At 35.0% G+C, this 16,476-nt stretch overlaps 1 protein-coding gene across 2 annotated transcripts; it reads left to right on the forward strand.

The window, feature by feature from the left end:
* The first annotated feature begins 2,700 nt into the window (after nucleotides 1-2,700).
* On the forward strand, nucleotides 2,701-16,120 carry kctd9a (potassium channel tetramerization domain containing 9a). 2 transcript variants are annotated; one of them, XM_051901879.1, is made up of 13 exons: nucleotides 2,701-2,910; nucleotides 3,665-3,786; nucleotides 4,102-4,145; nucleotides 4,335-4,431; nucleotides 6,337-6,395; nucleotides 6,521-6,649; nucleotides 8,038-8,105; nucleotides 9,635-9,730; nucleotides 10,510-10,659; nucleotides 10,745-10,850; nucleotides 10,977-11,110; nucleotides 11,343-11,425; nucleotides 14,462-14,608. In XM_051901879.1, the coding sequence occupies exons 1-12, from the start codon at nucleotides 2,863-2,865 to the stop codon at nucleotides 11,349-11,351; spliced, it is 1,062 nt and encodes a 353-aa protein (XP_051757839.1). In that variant the 5' UTR covers nucleotides 2,701-2,862; the 3' UTR covers nucleotides 11,352-11,425; nucleotides 14,462-14,608. The 2 variants fall into 2 exon arrangements, with proteins under 2 accessions (XP_051757839.1, XP_051757838.1); XM_051901878.1 differs by lacking the exon at nucleotides 11,343-11,425 and having other exon boundaries at nucleotides 2,703-2,910; nucleotides 14,462-16,120.
* Nucleotides 16,121-16,476: the final 356 nt, after the last annotated feature.

The raw sequence follows: 16,476 nt of genomic DNA on the forward strand, positions 1-16,476 counted from the left end.
TAATGACCGCAAACACATCGCCAAGACGACCACTGCCTTGCTGAGGAAGCTGAAGGTGATGGAGTGGCCAAGTATGTCTCCACACCTAAACCTTATCTGAGCACCTGTGGGGCATCCTCAAGCGAAAGGTGGGGAACCGCCATGTGTCTGACATCCAGCAGCTCTGCGATGTCATTATGGAGGAGTGGAAGAGGATCCCAGCAACAACCTGTGCAGCTCCGGTGAATCCCATGCCCAGGAGGATTAAGGCTGTGCTAAATAACAATGTTGCTCACACAAAATATAGACAGTTTGGACACAGTTTTGACATGTTCACTTAGGGTGTACTCGCTTTTGTTGCCAGCTATTTAGACAGTAATGGCTGTATGTTGAGTTATTTTCAGAGGACAGTAAATCTGTACTGCTATACGAGCTGCACATTGACTACTCTAAAGTATATAAAATTTTCTATAGTATTGTCCCTTGAGAATATATAATGAAATGGTTGCTGAAATGTGAGGGATGTACTCACTTTTGTGAGATACTATATATATATACAGGTGCTGGTCATATAATTAGAATATCGTGAAAAAGTTCATTTTTTTATTGTAAATTATTTTAAAAAATGAAACTTTCATATATTCTAGATTCCCTACATGTAAAGTAAAACATTTCAAAAGTTTTTTTTTTTTTTTTTAATTTGTTGATTAGAGCGTACAGCTAATGAAAGTCCAAAATCCAGTATCTCAAAATATTAGAATATTTACATTTGAGTTTCATTAAATGACCATCCCTACAGTATAAATTCCGGGTATCTCTTGTTCTTTGAAACCACACTAATGGGGAAGACTGCTGACTTGGCAATGGTCCAGGAGACAATCATTGACACCCTCCACAAAGAGAGTAAGTCACAGAAGGTCATTACTGAATGGGGTGGCAGAGTGATGTATCAAAGCATATTAAATGCAAAGTTGACTGGAAGGAAGAAATTGGGTAGGCAAAGGTGCACAAGCAACAGGGATGACCGCAAGCTTGAGAATACTGTCAAGTAAAGCCGATTCAAACACTTGGGAGAGCTTCACAATGAGTAGAATGAAGCCGGAGTCAGCACATCAAGAGTCACCACACTCAGACATCTTCAGGAAAAGGACTACCAAGCCACTTCTGAACCAGAAACAACGTCAGAAGCATCTTACCTGGGCTAAGGAGAAAAAGAACTGGACAGTGAACAGTGGTCGAAAGTCCTCTTTTCAGATAAAAGTAAATTTTGCATTTCATGTTGAAATCAGGGTCCCAGAGTCTGAAGGAAGACTGGAGAGGCACAGAATCCAAGCTGCTTGAAGTCTAGTGTGAAGTTTCTGAAGTCAATAATGATTTGGGGGGGCCGTGACGTCTGCTGGTGTTGGTCCATTGTGTTTTATCAAGTGCAAAGTCAATGCAGCCATCTTCCAGGAGATTTTGGAGCACTTTATGCTTCCATCTGCTGACAAGCTTTATGGAGATGCTGATTTCCTTTTCCAGCAGGACTTTAGCATCTGCCCACAGTGCAAAAACCACTTCCAAGTGGTTTGCTGACCATGATATTACTGTGCTTTATTGGCCAGCCAACATGCCTGACCTGAATCTATGGGATATTTTCAAGAGAAAGATGAGAAACAGTCGATCCAACAATATACAGATGATCTGAAGGCTCAATAGTGCCTCAGCAGTGCCACAGGCTGATCACTTCCATGCCACACTTCAGTGATGCAGTAATTTGTGCTAGGAGCAAGTCATTTGCTGTAATATGTCCTGCCGATCAAGTATTGAGTGCACAAAAGAACATACTTTAAAGAACTTGAACTTTTCTGTTTTGCAAATCCATTTTTTGATTGATCTTAGGAAATATTCTAATATTTTGAAATACTGGATTTTGGACTTTCATGAGCTGTACGCTCTAATCATCAAAATTTAAAAAAAAACTTTTGAAATGTTTTACTTTACATGTAGGGAATCTAGAATATATGAAAGTTTCATTTTTAAAAATAATTTATAATAAAAAAATGAACTTTTTGATGATATTCTAATTATATGACCAGCACCTGTATATATATATATATATATATATATATATATATATATATATATATATAGTTCACAAGATTAACATGAATTGAGAACTTCCTGGAGTGTCAGATTCATGTTTTCTTGTTAAACTTATAGGAAATAAATGAGCGGATTAAAATAAAATAATAAAATAAAATAAAATAAAATAAAAAGATGTCCTACTCTGCCCTCTAGTGTATAAAAAGGCTCAACCGTAGCATATATCATTTGAAACAATCGTAATAATTTTCTTTCTTTATTTTTTTTTTTAATTTTGTATTGTATCCCCCCACCCACCGAGAGTTTATACAATTCAAATTTCTGCATACGTATTAGAGTATTTGGATTGGTTTTTTACATTTTTACCTCAGCTTGACAGTTTGTTTACAGTCTATCACAGGCTGAGACTTCCAGAATCTACCCCGCAGTCTGTAATGAATGAGTAGTTTGACTGGAGCAGCCCACAGTCACTGAGGTAATCATTTCCCTTGCGTCAAAATTCCATTCTCACCAGGCAAGTTTTTCATTAGAATGACCATCACCACAATTGTGTCCGATTGGTCCGAACCGCAGGCCCAGTTTATGAAACGCGTCCTGTGATTGGTCAATCATCGAGGTCGGCAACAGTATTCGCATTTTGATTTGACAGCTTCTTCGTCGTCATCTTGGTACAATGTAGCTAGGTTGGTTCTTCCTACTCTCTTTACATAGGTATTAGTTTAATACATAGATAAGTTAGCGAGATATTAATTTATTAATATTTGTACAGTTAATACTTTAAATTAGTGCAAACAAAGCATGCGAAGGGTGACGCTCTTTGTCAACGGAACCTCCAAAAATGGCAAGGTGAGTGAACACACGCAGTGCACGTTTAGCTGCTCAACTCCAGTAAGTGTTGAGATGTCCTGTTAATGCCACGAAACCTACTAAGTGCCTGACTTTATTTAGGAAAGTACTAGATAGCTTGCAACTCTAAACATTTAAGTTGTCATTTTACTCCTGACGATATGCGTAAGGCCACATAAGAGCTCGCTCTACTGTTATTTTAACATTATTGTTTATTACTATACCTCGTAATTGCAGTTCTTTATTTTATTGACGTTACCAACAGCAACTAGTTACGGCAATAAATTTATAGTTTAAACTATTTTTATTATATACATTTGTAATATTAAAACATTTATATTCAGTTAAAATAATAATATTTATTGAAATATTCAATAATAGTAGATTGCTTTATTCACTCCACATTATTATTATTTATTAGTTAATGCATTAACTAACAATGAGCAATACATTAGTTTTATATTTATTAATCTTTGTTAGTATTAGTTAATAAAAATATAACTGGTCACTTTTAGTTCATATCAGCGCAGATCCATTAAATAATACTAACATATGCAACTTTTGATTTTAATAATGTATTACTAAATGTTGAAATTAGCATTAACTGAGATTAAAAATGCTTCTAATGTTAACTAATGTAGTTAACTACTTTTTAAAGTGTTGTCATAATAATTATTGTAATAAACAGTCTAACACACTGTAATGCAAACATTGCAATATTAATGCCTTCTTCATGTCTTTGTTTCTTTTGTAGGTTGTAGCTGTTTATGGGACTCTGTCTGATCTTTTGTCAGTCGCCAGCAATAAATTGGGAATCAGGGCTTGTAACCTTTATAATGGGAAAGGTGGTCTTATAGATGACATTGCGCTCATCAGGTACGGATGCATTGGCATTCTTAAACTGTTATTCATTCATTTAGGAAAGACAATGGTGGGAACATTATGGAAAACTTTGATGGGTAACACTTTATTTTGATGGTCCCCTTTAGACATTCTGTTGACTATAGGTAACTTTGCAACTACATGTCATCTAACTCTCATTAGAGTAATCGTAGCGTCACTCTAAATGGGAACATCAAAATGAAGTGTAACCGATTACAGCGAGCCTTGAACTTGATTCTTGTGTGGGATAGGCAAATGAGAGCTAACGTGTCAGAAGTACTGACTGATTATTATGCATGTAATCCACAGAGATGATGATGTGCTATATGTGTCAGAAGGAGACCCTTTCATCGGTGAGTCAGCGTCATTTTGTTTTCCCTGTAGTTCAGCTGGTTGAATATTCTGCTTGGAATGCCAAGGTTACGAGTTGGGTTCCCAGGGAACACAAGCGCTTTTGCATAAAATGTATTATCATTGTTCAGTGAAACTGAAGGTGTACATATAGGTCAGTGTGTAAAACTATGACTGTGTTTGTGTTTTAGATCCTCAGAGTGATGGGAAAACGTCAGATGACATCTCAGGATCACACACTGATTGGCTGACGCTGAATATTGGTGGGCGGCTTTTCACAACCACTAGGTAACCACGCAGCATGATTTGCTGCTGTTTTGTTGGCTTACTGTAACTTTCAACTTAAAATATCAAGTTCTTATTCATTACTGTAACTACTTTACTACTAAGTTACTACTGTAATTTACTGTAATAGATATTTTTTGTAAATTAATATATAAGTGAAAGGAAATAAAGCAAAAGTCATGAAAGGCTGTGATTTGAGGAGTTTTTAGGCAAGAAGGAAGCCGTCTTAACTATAGTAAAATCACAGTAATGCTTAGTCTTGAGTGGCTATATTAATACAGTATGATCAACAGCAATGTTGAAAAAATAAAGTTATAATAATATAGAATGGAATGTATAATAACATATGCAGTCACAGGTGTGCATAATATGTCATGTATTTTACCACAACTTTGAATATGGCTCATTAAACCAGATTTTAGAGCGGGAACCTTTAAAGTGCAATAGCATTTTTGTTGTCTGCAGTATTTATATTGTAAACTAAAACTAAAGGATTAAAATTGTTTTCGTTAATTGAAATAAAGCTGAAATAAAATAAGTAAGGGTTAATCCACGGCATTTTAATGCACAATGCGGAGGCAAAGAACCGCCTGACGCGAGGCATTCAAATTGTTTAATTCACAGCTAGCCGTGGATTATCCCGCTTATAGACCTTACTCAGAGCAGCACCATGACAGGTATGAAAGAAAGGGAGGCTGTGAGGGGTAGATTACCATATTTTCAATGGCATCCACTGTAAAAAGCTGCATAAATCTCCCAGATTACTTATAATTTTCCACAGCTCATGTTGTCTAGGGTTTTTTGTCTACTGAAATTTCTCTGAAAGATATTTTTGCAGTGTTTTATCAGCAGAACACTCCAAAAACGCATTAAATAACTATACAACCCACTGAAGAGATGTATGTCTATCCCTCACATCCTGATGTGAATAAGGTCTATACCATGGTCATTTGACAGCATTGCCAAGTTAAAACTGTCATAGATGTTTGCAGTGATAAATTTGTCTGGAAGGGTCAAAATGATGAAAATAAATTGTGAAAAAAATGCCTTAAAATAGCTTGAATGTAACTCTACACCCTTGCTTCATTTAGTATACGCGGACTCATGAATATGCAAATTAGCCCCGCCTCCACTCACACCAGCTCAGAGATCTGCTCGGGTCAACTTTACTGTAGTAAACGCTGCACAATGGTATCACTTTTAACCACAACGCACACATAACGGTAATCAATATGATTAGACTTTTGCTTGACTATGTTATCAAACAGCTAATAATGTGTTGCTAATGTTACACAAACCATGTTTCTAACACTCAGTATCCTTACAAACACTTTGAGGAACTTTGAACGTCAGTGGAGAAAGGCGTATAGTTCATCAAAACATTGTAATATACATCATATACATAATTCACCTGCTATATTGCTAAATGTTGGATACATGATTTTTCATATCAACAGAAAAATATACCTGGCTTCTCTCGAGACTCCCCTGCTAGTTCACTGTTAATGATATGCTAAAGCCCGCTGGCACGCTGACGTGATTGATTGGTTACAAGGTAGTTTGTAATGTAAGAAACACCAGCGATTTCAAACTGCGGGTTTGAGACTGTCTTTTTTTTTCACTGCAGTTTTTAGGAGAAAATATTCAGCAATGGTGTTGACTTATGAATTTGCAAATGGTTTGTCTTAAGGCATATTAAAACACCACATAGACATATACACAACATTAAAAACTTGATTTTCACCACAGGGGGACTTTAAATTAAAACTGAAAATATAAAAATAGCTCATTCAAAATATTAACAAATGTACAATAGTATATAAATAATACTGAATCAACACTAGTCTGCAGCGGTGTGTTCTTTAGGTGTCATTCTGAAGTCTGTCTCTGTGTTTGCTCTTGTTTAAGGAGTACTCTTGTGAGTAAGGAGCCTGACAGCATGCTGGCACACATGTTCAGAGAGAAGGGTAAGTTTAGTTCCTGTACACTCACTGATGGATTTAAGCATTGTTTGTTTTGCTGGTTCATCAAATTGTGAATTAGTTTGTAGCACACTTATAACAAAGTTCTTTCCCACTTTCTTGATCTGCAGATGAATGGGGTAATAAGCAGGATGAACGAGGGGCTTACCTCATTGATCGCAGCCCAGAGTACTTTGAGCCCATCCTGAATTACCTGAGGCATGGCCAGATCATTGTCAATGAAGGAATAAACTTACTCGGTGAGTGAGGCCTGAATGTTTACTAAAGCATTTTTAGTTCTCATCAAGTTTATTAGGTATACATTAGATAGCATATTAGATATACTATACATTCAGGCTTGGGGTGTAGATTATTGCAGTAAGTTTTAATCTTGGTAAATCACTGTAATTCAAGGCCAGTTTTTTTTTTTTAGAAAGTAACAGCAATAGAAATATTTCATAAAAGTACGGCTGCAACTAACGATTATTTTGATAATTGATTAATCTGTCGATTTTTTTTCCTTCTTCGAATAATCGGTTTAAAAAAAATAATATTATACATTACCATTTTTTTTATTATAAATGAATTTTAATTCATTATTTTAAACAATGTTATTCCACATCCTTTCCAGTGCTGTCCTCCACACAATGTGTAATATAAAACCTATGAAAACAAATATGTGACCCTGGACCACAAAACCAATCATAAGGGTTGATTTTTTTGAAATTGTGATTTCAAAAATCATCTGAAAGCTGAATGAATAAGCTTTCCATTGATGTATGGTTTGTTAGGATAGGACAATATGTGGCCGAGATACAACTATTTGAAAATCTGGAATCTGAGGGTGCAAAAAAAAATCAAAATATTGAGGAAATCGCCGTTAAAGTTGTCCAAATGAAGTCCTTAGCAATGCATATCCACTCACAAAAATAGATTTTTTATATTTTTACGGTAGGAAATATACAAAATATCTTCATGGAACATGATCTTTACTTAATATCCTAATGATTTTTGGCATAAAAGAAAAATCGATAATTTTGACCCATACAATGTATAGTTGGCTATTGCTACAAATATACCCGTGTGACTTATGACTGGTTTTGTGCTCCAGGGTCACATATAGTGAATGTAGGCTATACTGTACATTATAAGCAAAAAAGGGTTAAAATACAAACATTACATTTTAAACCTAAAATCAACTGATTGCTTACTATTTTAAAGCAGAAATGAAAACGACTAAATTAAAAATGATAATAAACAAAAACAAAAGCACAAAATGTTCTTGCACACACATTCACTCGTCTGAACATAGTAATTATATTACATTAATGAGCTAATAATAGTGGCTTTACTGTTACTGATCTCATAAATATGATTACTTGTGTAACATGTAGAATTTTAAACCTATACTTAATTTCTAGCAAAAAATATTTTAGCAAAATGTGTAATATTTTAGTCAGAATTATTGCAAATTCGTTGTTGATTATTTTCATTATCGATAATAATTGATTTTATCGATTAGTTGTTGCAGTCCTAAATAAAAAACACCATTGTTCAATAAATAATTATAATTAATAGTGAAAACGTATTCTTGTCATATCAAGTCATTTTTATTCTTTAGTTTGTGGAATGTTTTTATGTTTTATAGGAGTGCTGGAAGAAGCTCGATTCTTTGGAATAGAGCAACTGGCAGAGCAGCTAGAAGTCGCCATTAAGGTATTAGAACGGAAGGTTTTTCTTGTTAATATATATATATATATATATAATACAGATACACTACCTTTCAAAAGTTTTCTTCGTATGCTCTAGGGCTGGGTATTGAGACAATTTTCACGATTCGCTTCGATTACTATTCACATGCTTTCGATTCGATTACAATTTCGATTCAATTCGATTCAATATCAATTATTTTGGATGTAGTATATCAGTTACATGCAAATTACATACAAATTTTCTAGAGGAAAAAAAATTCTCAACTAATGCTGTAAACTACACATGGGAGTCAGTTGGTACTACTATAATAATACTGAAGGTTAAATTTACTTATTTATATACAAACACTTAAATTACACTCAATGTTTTTTATAATAAATAAAGTTTAGAATTACATAATCATATTTCTACTCCAATTCGTTTTTGTTTTTTTTTTTTTTAAATATAAACATAAATCGTGGCTGTCACAACTAATTTATTCAAACATGCATTAAATATTGAAGAACATTATAATGAATATGTAATGGTTCATAGCTATATTTATCAGAATGCTGCTTTCTAGAGTTCACTTTTCTAGCTGACTAACGAGTTAATGGTCACTGAATGTGTTTTTCTGAGGTAAATGTGACGTTACGTGACATTGTTTACAAGCTGTTTTATTGACGTATTTCCGCGGTTGAAACACTCAGCGAACTATTACACGAGACATGATACGGATTTCGGTAAGTTGTACTGTATATTTGAACATACCTTCAGATGTTTATTCATGTTTATTTTGCGCTGTAACTGGTATTAAAGCGGAGGAGAGGATGTTCACATGCACTCGTGCTGCCGCTTCTCTTTAACTGAGGCGCTAAAGCGATCTGTCACGTCACATTAAACAGCGCCAAAACGGTATTTATTTTTTTGAATCTCATAATAAGATGGACGTCATTTGAAATCTGAGACTTTGCTTCATATCAAAAGTAACAAAGCACAAAGAATATTGTGATTTATTGGATGGGAGGCGCGCTACATGTTCTGTTCATTCATCAACTGAAAACAGACTAGACTAATCGATTCTTGGGATTTAAGAATCGATATCGGTTCGTAAAAATGAGAATCGATTAAAATCGAGAAATCAATATTGTTTACCCAGCCCTAGTATGCTCACTAAGGCTGCATTTATTGGATCAAAAATACACTAAAAACTGTAATATTGTGAAATATTATTACAATTTGAATGAACTGTTTTCTATTGTAATATATTGTAAATGTCATTCATTCCTGTGATCAAAGCTGAATTTTCAGCATCATTACTCCAGTCTTCAGTGTCACATGATCCTTCAGAAATCATTCTAATATGCTGATTTGATGCTTATTTTTTATTATTATCAATGTTGAAAAGAGTTGTGCCGCTTCATATTTGTATCAATTTAATGCATCTGTAATGAATATAAGTAGTAATTTCTTTCAAAAATAAAACTGAAAGCTTTTGAGAGGTTGTGTACATGCATATATTTAATTTCATTTATTTTTTCCATGTCATGCAGAATTCTCATCCACCTGAAGACCACTCTCCACTTTCACGGAAAGAATTTGTTCGTTTCCTGCTGGCTACACCAACCAAATCAGAGCTACGCTGTCAGGTTGAAGACTTTTGTTTTGTAATTGTTTAGTCAGGTGTTTTAGGCATAAGCTATGGTCAGGGTTAGGATAGGGATAGACTTAGGACTATGTTTTCAGACAGGAATGTTGCTCCAGGATCAACAAAATATGTCTTACTTGGCGACCCGCCACTGCAAACCCTCTTTTGGCATTAAAAACTACTGTCCGGATTTACCAGAGACACGCAGTGAGAAATTAGCGCTGAAAAGGTGTGGAGACAGTTATTTTTGAGCCTGACCTTATTTCCCTTTCAGACCACTTAAACTTATGGGCGGGGAATATTTAAATGGATTATGCAAAGTGATTTACCAACCCAATCTCACAGGAAAACATAACTATTTTATTGAGGTGGTGATTTCGCATGATTTTGTACGTTGTGAATCGTATGAAAATGTTTGATTTTTAGAAAAAAGTAAGGAAGGTCCACAACTAACCGCACTCCTAAACCTTACCACCACTGGGGCATAAGCAGATCATGCAAAATCGTACAAATTCATACAAATTAACCACCTATTTGCCAAAATGTAAAATAGTTACGAATTGCCATGAGATTGTATTGGATTTACTAAGGATTGCGGTAGTTAGAAAGTTCTTTTAAAAGTAATGCATTACAATATTGTGTTACTCTCTAAAAAAAGTAACTAATTACGTTACTTAGTTACTTTTTATAGAAAGTAATGTGTTACATTACTTTTGTATTACTTTTCCTCACCTGAGTAGGGTCTGATGTATTGTATTGAGGTGTCTTTTTCCCTCTCAGGGTCTTAATTTCAGTGGAGCGGACCTTTCTCGGCTGGATTTGCGCTATATTAATTTTAAGATGGCAAATCTGAGTCGCTGCAATCTCACCTATGCAAACCTGTGCTGCTCAAACCTGGAGAGAGCGGACCTTTCTGGAGCCAACCTGGATGTGAGCTGACCATCTCTTGCTTTCTTTTGGTTTTAATCCTCTTGAATTGATATTGATCACTTTCTTAAAAAATCATGTGCTCCAGGGTGCTAATCTTCAGGGCGTGAAGATGCTCTGCTCCAACGCAGAGGGAGCGTCCCTTAAAGGATGTAACTTTGAGGATCCCTCTGGGCTCAAGGCCAATCTAGAGGGTAAAACTCCTGCACACAGAATTAGTCATATAATATCATTGTTAATGAAAATTGTGCCACATTAATGTTGCATTGTCATGTTTTTGTTTGTATTTAGTTAATTAGTGTATTCTCTGTGCGCTTTAGGGGCTAATCTGAAAGGAGTTGACATGGAGGGCAGTCAGATGACTGGTATTAATCTGCGTGTGGCTACGCTGAAGAATGCTAAGCTGAAGAACTGTAACCTGCGAGGTGCTACCTTAGCCGGCACAGATCTTGAGGTGAGGGTGTAGTAGCTACGTTTACATGGACACCTTTTGTTTGAATGATTTAATTCCGATTGATGAATCTGAACAGTGTTTACATGAATGCTAAATAAAGTGATCGGGTTAATGTGTGTGTTTATGTCACAAGCTTCAAATCAGATTTGATCTCTTGACATGCGCACACTGCACGAATAGTTTTCCTCTGTTGTCGCATTCTAACCATCCTCCTTTCCATTGTTTTAAAAAGCAGCCTTAAAGGGACAGTTCACCCAAAAATGAAAATTTTGTCATCATTTACTCACCTTCAAGTTCCAAACTAGAGATGAAACGGTATGAAAATTTCTTATCACGATTAAAGTGACCAAAATAATCACGGTTATCAATATTGTCATGGTATTGTTAAAATGTACTGGAAATGTTCAAAAAGTACTGACACGTAAATCAGTTCACCAATTTTTACATTTAAAATCAACAAACAAATAGAAGTACATATTTTTTGTATAAAACACTAATAACATAACATTATCAATGATGTCCTGATTTCAAATGACAACATGACTGACAACTATTTGTCTAATAACATATACGAAATGTTCAAATAAAGCTTTGAAAAACGTTTCATAAAATGGTAAGCCTCACATTTCAGCCTTTAGATAAAGAAAAGGGTCAAGTCAAAATGATTATAGGTATTTTATCTGCTCCATAAATAGTTCTAGATGCCTCATCCAAAATTGTAGAATCCACAAAAGCTTGTTTTTCATCAACCAGTTAAAATTTATAGTGGTTCATGCAAATTCTGTCTGTTTTTTGGCCAGACAAAAACTGCACACAGGCTGAATGTAAATGTAACTCTCTGTAAATCCACTCTCTGACACTGGGTGGCGCTTATGGAACCGCAGAAATTTTCCCAGTAACCTCCATAAACAAAGAAGCATTACGATTATAAACACTACTTTATGGGCATTACATGGAGCGAAGATGAAAACAAAATGCCATCGAAACTTTTCTGAAGACAGCCAGAACCTTCAGAGGTACATTCATATAATTAATTAATTCATATTCATTCGTATAATTTCTCTTAGCACTCTTTTAAAACCTCACAACTTTCCTCCATGTTCTCACACAAAACGAAACTACTCTGTGTGCTGTGCCTGCGTGAGACTGCTGGACAGTATTTATTTATCGTGAGTTGTTCAAATCGCGGTTTAATGATAATTAAAATATGAAATGGTAATACTAATCATTAGGAATTATATCATGATTTATCGTCAAACCGGTAATCGTTTCATCCCTATACATTCGTGGCATCTGTGGATGAGAGTCCGAAGCAAAGACTGCTGGAATGCTTCCTGCATCTTTTCACAAACGATGAGTGGAAGGAGAATTTTAGATTGACACGACTTCGTTCAATAACAACAGCTCATTTAATGGAGCTAGAAATATGACAAAACGATTTGAATTGTGTGAATTTGAATTAAAGACAAGTGTCATTTAACAGAATTGAATATTAAGTGCCATTTTATATAGTTTTGAATTTGAATTTTTTTTAAAACTCGAATCCTGGACATTTGATATTTACCAAAATGGAAAATTTTTATGGCATAATTTTCTACATATGTATTTTAAAACTGTGTATTTTTTGTTCTGAATTCTTAGTATGCAAATATCCACTTCTTAAAAATACAGCTTCAAGTTTTCAAGAAGAACAAAATCAAAACACCAAATTCAATATTCTAAAATTCAAAACGCAGAAATTCAGATTGTACTGAAAGTAGGTCAGAGGTCCAACTTCCGGTTTCCACAGGGAAGAGTAGAGGTTCAAGTCGAACATCGGCCAATTACAGAGTAGCAATAATTCTCAGCACGTGAGACATTTGTCTCTCTGGGGGTCTCTGCTAGGCCTGTTTGTTTTAGTACTAAGTGTATTTAGTATGGAAGTGATTAGTATGCGTAACAGTCACACATAACTCTATAATTAGCTTACTATATTTCTGCTGGGGGGGGGACTGTTTGAAAATATGTAGAAAATAATGGCATAAAAATTTTCAATTTTGTTAAATATCAAATGACGAGGATTCAAGTTTAAAAAAAATTCAATTCAAATTCAAAACTGTGTAAAATGGCACTTAATATTCAATTCTGTTAAAGCTGCAGTTTGTAACTAATTTTGGCTAAAAATGATCCAATTATCTAAATCAATTTTTGAGCAAGTACATAACCAGCCAGTGTTCAAAACTGTCTCCTTACCTTAGCCTGATTCACAACGGTAAGCTTGTAATAATGTTTTATAATTCGGATGGTACTGGTGGGTTTCCGTGGGAAATTCGAGCATGCCGCCGATCGTCTTTGCGTCATTACGTCACGTCTGTTTACATAAAGAACGAGTCCCAGCTAGGAGGCTAAATCACGTGAGGATGGTGGATCATTTATGGCCTTTTCTCACAGCAATAATTAAACTTATCAGGTCCACATGACAATCATCAGTGACAACTGAAGATTCACCCGTAGTCAAAAGCAAAAGACTTCGGACTGTGTGAGTGGCTACAGAAATTGAAATCTACAGGTAACGCTAATACACACTAAATACACAGTCACGCAATGCTGATGTTGTTAACATTAACAATTTGAGAACAAATTATAACAATAATAATAATTTGCACGGTTTGATGTGATATGAGCTAAGTGATCGTTAGATTTAATCACCATTGGCAGCACTATTTATTGCTTATTTGTTCAGATGACGTTTTCTGGTGAAAATTATTATTTTGGTCATACTTCCAAGACGTAGAATCTGTGTTTCTGAAGTACAGTATCCACACCGGTGCGGTGACTGACAGCAAACATTAGATTCATCCACGCTGAGGAGTCGTGCCGATGCACAACCCACGTAAAGATGATAATTCCACAAATAACTGCAATTGCAGGATTCGAACAGAGATGGCGACAAAGAGGAAAAACTTACGGGCTGCAGCTTTAAATGACACTTGTCTATAATTCAAATTTACACAATTCAAACAGTTTTGTCATATTTCTAGCTCCATAATTCCACACGTCGTACGTCATTACTCCATTTCTACATCATTGCAAGTGCACAGAACATTCCAGTCTCAGTTTTTTTTAATCAGATCAAGTTCTTATATGTCCTGTCGATTCACTGGTCGATTTATTCTAATTGACGAGGTTACATGTGACGTTTTTATTCCGACTGTGCTACTAGTCCAATTACAGTCAGATTATTTAGGGTCCATGTAAACGCAGCTAGTGTTGTGTGTAATTTTGGGGCATCTAGCAACACTAAATGTCATAGCTAAAATAATGACACCATTATAGCACTGAAAAAACCAAGGTTTTCTGTAATGTGTGCAGAACTGCGATCTCTCAGGCTGTGATCTACAGGAAGCAAATCTGCGTGGTTCAAATGTGAAAGGTGCCATCTTTGAGGAGATGCTGACTCCACTGCACATGTCCCAAAGTGTGAGATAACGGATTACATTTCTCCGTGCCCGGCAACCACACCAGCCAGCACTCCCTCACCCCGACCCCCTTTCCGTTTCACGCTCCTGTGGAACCGTATGCAATACTAGCACTTGGTTTGCCCACCCCTACTCTTTGAGCTTTACTCTCACGCACTAGTGCACATCCAGGGTCTGTAGTCATGGCCAACATAGCGAAGGCTTATCGTAGAGATTCCAAATATTTTAAAAAAGTCGTTATTGCTTTTGATTTTGTTTTTATTTATGCTTTGTGTTGAACTATTGTTCGAATGTATACGTTTCATGTTGTGTTTTGTCTCAAATAATGAAGTCAACATTTCAATCAATCAGTACAACCAAATATATCTGTTGAATTTTAGATTTATCAATGAATTATAGGCGATTTATGATAAGGCTTATTGTTGCACAGCTTACTGCAGGCAAAACAAACTCATAATAGTAGCTTTTTGTATATAAAATATGGAGTAATATACCTTAAACATCTCATATAACTGACAGTTCTGGTTTCAAATATGCAACATAAACATATAGCTCTTACAAATTCTGTTTTACATTTACATGTAAACAAAATTATTTGCTTATTTTGGTTTTCGGTTTGCCATTTGTTGATCTACCTCCCATACAACCCTGTTCTAGTTTTTAGTCATTTTTAGTTTTTGAATCCATGCAGTCATGCAAAGACTTCAACCAAATGCAAACCACATTTTGCTGCATTTTTGCAAAACCTATTTAATCTTTGATAACTGTGTAATAACATTTAGCCATTGGTTAATATGCACAATAATTAACCTGTGGTGCCAATATATGCTGGTTTATCATATCACTATATAATATGTGGAAATGTTATGCTTTTTACTTTTCAGTGTTCTTATTTTCCCCATTTTTTTAATTTTAATTTTAATTGATGAAGTGAAATGTTGAAGTGACCAACCTACACCAAAAATTTTCATGTGATGTTTCTCGGGTCATTATCAAATCCAGTTCTTCCTTAATGTTTATCATGATATAACATTTGTTCATCAATACTGTCCCACGTTTTGTTAACATTTGAACATTTTGAACATATGAAGCAGTAAACTAGAACTTGACTTTGTGCATTTGTGCGCAAAAAGTGTGTGTAATAAGACTGATAAAGTAGCACATTTATAAAATGCAGCTTAGGTCTTAGTGCTGCTCAACTATTCCTAGATTATTTGCTGCATGGTTAAAGAAAGAAAACTTAACCATCTCTGAGAGTTTTTTTTTTTTTTTTTTTTTGTTATAAAACATGCTGTTGTTTTTCATTTACAAATGTTATTGTAGGTACTCCATCAATCCTGTTAAATGAAGGCAATCAAAATAGACTTTTGCACTTTAAGTGTGATTCTCTATGTATATCAGACCCTTGTGGAAAGGGTGCAAGCTATTTATTTATGTATCAGGCTGTATTTATGTAAGTGGTGGAGGGGAGGATCTACCGGTTCCCTCTTTACCGAACTCTGTTGCACTCTATTACGGAAGTGTTTTCCATAAATAGACTGTTATAATCAAAGTCTGTCCTGTTGTCTGTCTTTATTTATGTGTGTGGATATATACTGTATATATTTATATATATGCACTAACATTCAACGGTTTGGGGTCGGTAAGATTTTTTCTTATGCTCACCACAGCTGCATCTATTTGATCAAAAATACAGTAAAAACAGAAATGTTGTGAAATATTATTACAATTTAAAAGAACTGTTTTCTATATGAATATATTTTAAAATGTAATTTATTCCTGTGATCAAAGCTGAATTTTCAGCATCATTACTCCAGTCTTCAGTGTCACGTGATCCTTCAGAAATCATTCTAATATGCTGATTTGCTGCTAAAAAAATAATAATTTCTTATTATTAATGTTTAAAAC

Source organism: Ctenopharyngodon idella, chromosome 8 (assembly GCF_019924925.1).
Source record: "Ctenopharyngodon idella isolate HZGC_01 chromosome 8, HZGC01, whole genome shotgun sequence".
NCBI lineage: Eukaryota > Metazoa > Chordata > Actinopteri > Cypriniformes > Xenocyprididae > Ctenopharyngodon > Ctenopharyngodon idella.

What these genes read in the sequence shown, in the direction of transcription:
- kctd9a (XM_051901878.1), top strand. Translation starts at nt 2,863, where the DNA reads ATGCGAAGGGTGACGCTCTTTGTCAACGGAACCTCCAAAAATGGCAAG. An exon ending in TGAAGGAATAAACTTACTCG is followed by an intron (nt 6,650 to 8,037) that starts GTGAGTGAGGCC and finishes TATGTTTTATAG; the next exon opens with GAGTGCTGGAAGAAGCTCGA. An exon ending in TAGCCGGCACAGATCTTGAG is followed by an intron (nt 11,111 to 14,461) that starts GTGAGGGTGTAG and finishes TAATGTGTGCAG; the next exon opens with AACTGCGATCTCTCAGGCTG.